The sequence below is a fragment of the Anomalospiza imberbis genome, chromosome Z (assembly GCF_031753505.1).
Source record: "Anomalospiza imberbis isolate Cuckoo-Finch-1a 21T00152 chromosome Z, ASM3175350v1, whole genome shotgun sequence".
Lineage (NCBI taxonomy): Eukaryota > Metazoa > Chordata > Aves > Passeriformes > Viduidae > Anomalospiza > Anomalospiza imberbis.
The window spans coordinates 3614709-3620708 of NC_089721.1; the positions used below are offsets into that span (position 1 = coordinate 3614709).

The following is a 6000-nucleotide window of genomic DNA, read 5'->3' on the forward strand; positions in this document are numbered from 1 at the left end:
TTTTTTCTTCCTTTTAGTAATAAATGTATGAAATCTTCATTGAAATGCATCTCTGTGCAATCATTTGCTTAGAACTGCAGCATCTTTAACAAAATTAAAAAAAAAATATCCTTCAGCTCAAATAAAGCATAGCAAGGAAAAAACCCTTCATTATAAGGTCCAAAATAAACCAAAATAGTCTTCTATCCAGACAACCAATTTCTCAATGATGCCCAATAGACATATTGAATCATGCATTTTGCTTACACAGCTGCCCAGAGAAAAACAAGGACCATATTGCTACCCATCTCTTTTTGCAAAAGGTTGGCAATTATAGCACTTGGAAAGAGGTAACCATCTTTTATTTTGTAAGGAAGTATTATTCAGGTTGGCATACAATCTCCCTGCTTACCCTTACAATATTCCTAAATAAATTAAGATTGTACCTGGAGCATAAAGGCCTGATCCTTGCAAATGCTACTAAGTTTGTGACTCGATGCAAAGGGGATTTCTGAGGAATTCTGAGGTCTGTGTACATGCTTGGTGCATATTTACCTCCAGGCTGGAATGAACCAATTTTATGTCTCATCCCAAATCCTGTTTATCACCATATCCAGTCTTACAGATAGGTTGAATAAATGCAATGAAGTGATGTCATAATTTAATCATAAAGGGCATTTTCCTTATGGTAGGTATGAGAGAGTGTGTTTGTATCTTGAGTCACAGGGCTTTATTTCCCTAATAAAGATAAATGGCATTTTGGGTGCATGAAGCTAGAATTCAGAAAAAAACAAAACAACAAACCCAACTAAAACAAAACACCAGGATAAGTCTCATGGTAGACAGTAGCAATTGAGACTTTCCATAGTCTGTTATGTAGCCTTTCACAAGGCCATCTCAAAGTACTGTTTTGCTTTTTCATAAGGATGTTTGGAAAGTGTCTTGAATAAATCATGATATGCAAATGTAAATAAAAACAAAGCCTGGGATTCCTGACCTAGAATTTGAATATACAATTCATATAATTCATTTATTCACATTTATGTCGAAATGCTGAAAAGAAAGGACAGCCTGTTGGCTGGGAAGCTGGGTTAACATTTAGAAGCTCATAGGGTTTGTTTTGTGCTTTTCTGTGGACTTCCTTCATGTTATTGGATGAATTCTCAAAGTGTAAAAGGTACCTTAATTGGCAGGCAATAAGCATTTAAGCTCTATTTGATGCACACATTAATCAGCATGCTGAGCACCCTTAAATTTAGCAGGCAGGCAGGTCAAATGCCAAGAAATAGCCAATATGGAAATTTCAGAAAAAATGATCCCTGCTTCAGAAGTCAGTGAAAGGAGCTGTCTTGTTTCCCTCTAGGCTCGTCAGTTCCTTAAAATACAGACACATTTCCCACACATTCTACAAGAGCAGTAAGTACACAAAGCTACTTAGGGAAGATGAGCTGAAAAACAAATAGATTTTGGATCTTCATACAGCTCAGGTATGAGCTCAGTGATAGGATTACAGGCCTGCAAAGACCAAACCACTCCAAGGCATGCTCAGAAATTAATGTGACTGAAAAATATTAGGGTATGAAAGCTGGTGTGCTTAAAGAGTCAAGTTGCCTCCAGGATTAGGTTAATGCTCAACAAGGATTTTCTAGGGCCTTAATTCTGTGTAAATCTTTCTAGTCATCCATTCCAGCCTATAGAATAAAAGCACCAGCACTGTCAAATGAAGGATTACTATATAAAGAGAGGAAATACATGGAAAAATTGATGCATCAGAATTAGGGACATAATATACCTGAGCAAATGAATATTGCCAGTCTGCTCTGTTCAAATACCTCATGCATTCAGCCCGATCCTTTTGCCTTTGAGTCTTATCTGTTCATTGCTGTCAGATTACATCCCTGGACAGTGATTTGCAGGATCTAAGACATCAGTCTATATATATTGTAATGTTCTCATGTTGATTAATGATTTGCGCAGTATTCATGGAATTTTCTTTTCTATGTAGGTCTCAACTGAAGAAGGAATGAGCTTAGCCAGAGAATATTCCTGCTCCTTTTTTGAGACTTCAGCTGCACTCCGCTTCTACATTGATGATGTCTTTCATGGACTAGTGAGGGAAATTCGAAGGAAAGAGTCCTCACTGTCCATGATAGAGAAGAAGATGAAGAGGAAGGATAGTCTGTGGCAGAAACTGAAGGGATCCCTGAAGAAAAAAAAGGAAAGTACAACCTGATGGCAATTTTCCATGAGCCACTCATCAGGAGCTGACTACAGTAACCTGAATAGCTCAAAAAGGCAGCATTGACACAGCATCTTCCAGGCCAGATCCTGGAGTTCCTTCCCTTTGGCTCTAATGCAGAAGTTGCTCCTCGAGGGCCCAATTAATGGTTTCCCTGTGACTCTTCTGTTCTATAGTGTCATTTAACATACCCTCTCATACCTTTTCTGCAACTCTGAGTGGAGAAAATACTGTGTTTTTTAACGTGTGCTCCATGGCTGGTCTTCAAATGCTATGAGTTACTCCAGCATCCAAGGCAGAAAGCTTCCACCAGTTCTAGGACAATTGATACACTTATTGCCTCCTCCTCTGCATGCACAGGTCATTTCACCATCCCAGGAACGAATGGCATTGATTTCAATGGACATTTTGACTGTTTAAGGACTTTTGGGATGTGACCTCCAGCTTTGCATTCACATGTAGGTTTAGGGTTAGAGTGTGCTCGGCCTGCACGCCCGTGTCTGTGTGTGAACGTGTCTGTGAGCCAGGCTCAAACGGAACCTGGGGACTCACAATTCTGACCCTGCTCTGCCCCATCCCCATTGTGTCCTGCCCAGACAGCAGTCAGGTTTTGCAAGCAGAGTACAAGTCCTGCACCAGCCCTGCAGAGGCTGCAGGGTACTTGCTCTGTCTCCTGTGAGCCGCCTTGCCAGGGCTGGCTGGCAGAGGTGCCATGTTCTACAGACGTGTTGTGCATTAAAGTCATACAAGAGTCTGTGTTGGAAAGGAACTTTTAGAGATCACCTGGTCCAAATGCCTGCAATGAATGGGGAGGCTTTCAACTCGATCAGGTTCCTCAGAGTCCTGTTCAGACTGGCATTGGATGTTTCCAGGGATGGGGCATCCACCACCAATCTGAGCATCCTCTGCCAGTGTTTCACCATCAGCCACACTCCCCTGTCCCATCAAGGAGCTCACAGGTGCTCTGTCTGCCCAATGCATCCCAGAGCCCTCCCTGGAGCAGTGCAGCTCTGTCCCAGCATGAAATAGCATCTGTGATGTAGCATCCAGCCCTTGACTTACTAGACAATTGCATCAGCTCAATCACCATTGCTCACAGTCCTTGACCGTCCAACTGAACGACTTGATTAAGCAGTTGGATAAATCTTTTTAAATATTCCTTTTTAAAGCTGGCATGAATAGAGTATATGTTCCTAAACAATTTTTTCCCCCCTGGAGCTCCTTTAACGTTGTTGCTATTTATAAATTTTATAGATAGAATATGCATAAGTTTTGTCAAAAATAAAGATTGTGATTTACATGGAGCCACACTAGTAGTCAGTGTCATTTGTGTCTGATCTGGAGTGATAATGGATATAACAAAAAATATGTATCTTTGTTATTAAATGTTCCTTGTTCACTTTTCTTGTGTGATTATTTTGCAGAGTTTCGACCAATTAGATCTTGCATTGTCTGGGTGGGAGTAGATTTGTTTTCCTCTGTAAAATTTGGAAAGGTTATGGTATTGTGAATAACTTTAGTTCATTAAAATCTAATGTTTTGTTCTCTACTCTCCCTTCCTTTCAAGGAAATCTGGAGATATTTTGTGACTTGTCAAAAATCCTTCATCAAAAGTAGTGGTTTGCTGTACATTTTTAGATATGTGTGGCTATATTTCTATTTGAGAAAGATTATTTTGGAGGAATACAAATACATGTACCCCTTCAAGGTGAATTTTCTGCTCCCTGTCTCTGAAAACTGAAGTCTGCATTTATACCATTGTAATTACTGTTATTATTTTATCTGTATTGCCACAGAGATTGTAGGTCAAGTGTCCTAGGGATGAAAAGATGCATTTGTCCAAAGAGTTTATGAGCTAAGTATTAGTGGAGGGACAACAAGAGGCTGCACTGGACAGATGGCAGCTCCGAAACAATAAATAACAAGGGGAAACATCTGTGTCCGTTCCAATCCTGCCCACTGCATAGGGGAGAACGAAGCAGTCCTTCCCTGTGTAAGACAGCACAGAAATTACCACCCTGAGAAACCTTGAGGGATGGTTTTTGTTTTTTTCAGCAGATGCCTAAGTTTTGAGTAAATTGAAAATCATTTAGTGTTGGCTATGTCATTTCACACCCCTCCTCCCCCACTATAAGGGGACATATAATATCAACATGAACTTGGCTCCGTATTTTTAGGGGTACCTTGATTCAAGTCAGTTTGCAAGACAAAGAAAGGTTGCAGAAGACAGCATAAATACAGTCTACTATTAAGTGTAAATAGATTAACTTGATGAAATATAACTACTCACTGGCATTAAGGTCATCTGGCACAGAGCAGCATCTTTTCATATTGTTAAACTTCTTAGCCTTCACAGCAGGGTTACCACACACAAGCTGCTCTTGGAAGTGATTCCTGGACTGTGCCAGGTTCTGCACCATGCTGATCAAGAGGTCAAAAAAGTTCTGCTCTTCTGTGGTCTGAAACCAAGATAGGCATCATTCTAATATTTTGGCAGTAAGGATGTGCTCAGGTGTCTCCTGGGATATGTTCAAATTAGTGGCACAGACATAGGTTGCATGATCATCTTTTCAGATGTAGCAAGCCCATGAGAACACCAGGTTCTGTGTGTCTTCACAACCAGCCCTGAAATGCTCATTTTGAAAGGTATTTGATACCAGGTTATTTTCTTCAGGAAGAATGAGGTCTCGTACCCTCTGAGGATATTCTGTTACATCTTCTATGAGTAATTTCAGGCATTGAATACGTCTTAGGCAGAAAAGTCTGTATTTGTCTCACTCCACTTTGACCATGTAGAACTTGAAGATGACATCCAATCATTCAGATCCTCTCTTTGATTAATACAGAGAGAGATGTTGGTGATTTTTCCCATATGGCATGGATGGTTAGCATATGGTAAATCCCTCCTGAACTGGCTGCCTCTTTCTAGTGACTGTATTACCCTCCACAAAAAACAGCCCAGTCTCCCAGCTAACATTTTGATGTCTAAATTCATGTGGGATAAACCCCATCTGTAAAGATTTTTCTTCTCAATATCAATAGCAGAGAATATTTCTACAAATGCTAGGCATTGAGCTTGTCTCTGAAACACCTTACCATCCGTTACTTCTAAATTGGGAAAGTAATTCTGATTTACCATGACCCAATTCCTCAATAATCTATAATGCTTAACCTCAGTTAATTGAGCAGAGCTGGTAGAAGTTAGAGTCAGTGAGGATAACATAAGTCATAACTGCACAAGAGGCTGGGTGCAGCTCCTTTACCTAATTAATCACTTTGATTCCATCACAGAAGATTATATTTAGCTGTCAGTCCTAGCTAAGAGAATTAAAAAAAACAGCAGCTCCGTGTCTGAAGACTTTTCTGTGTCTGACTGTTCTCTCATCTAATTGTGTCTGGAAGATTTGAAGAAGGAAACAGATCGCTTTATTTTGCTGTGTTACCTACAGTCCCATGAAGGTAGCAGCTATAACTTATTCCACCGTCAGACCGCGTTGCAATTGAACCATAATTCAGGTTCCTACAGGAATATAATTAAAGCCAGCTAATAAATAAAGTAATAACAATTGCAAAAGTATCCTTGGTGTCTCTCACAAATATGTAATATATGGCAGTTAATTACCCTTCTTCACAGCTGTGGCAGATCAGATGTTGCCTCTAGTTGAGAAGTGATCTGGGGAAGGCTTTAAGTCAAGGTGGAATATTGCAAAACTTAAGTTTTCCTATATACATGGCTTTGCACACCAGCCTTAGAACTTTTGTGCAGTATCCTCCCGTGTTGC

At 40.1% G+C, this 6000-nt stretch overlaps 1 protein-coding gene across 2 annotated transcripts in view; it reads left to right on the forward strand.

Annotated features, from left to right (window-relative positions):
• The window catches only part of RIT2 (Ras like without CAAX 2), a 186571-nt gene extending 183026 nt beyond the window's left edge, over positions 1-3545 (forward strand). For both annotated transcript variants that reach the window (XM_068175955.1, XM_068175954.1), the window contains exon 6: positions 1985-3545. In XM_068175955.1, the coding sequence (XP_068032056.1) occupies positions 1985-2212 (228 nt within the window). In that variant the 3' untranslated portion in view covers positions 2213-3545. The remainder of the gene's footprint in view (positions 1-1984) is intronic.
• Positions 3546-6000: the final 2455 nt, after the last annotated feature.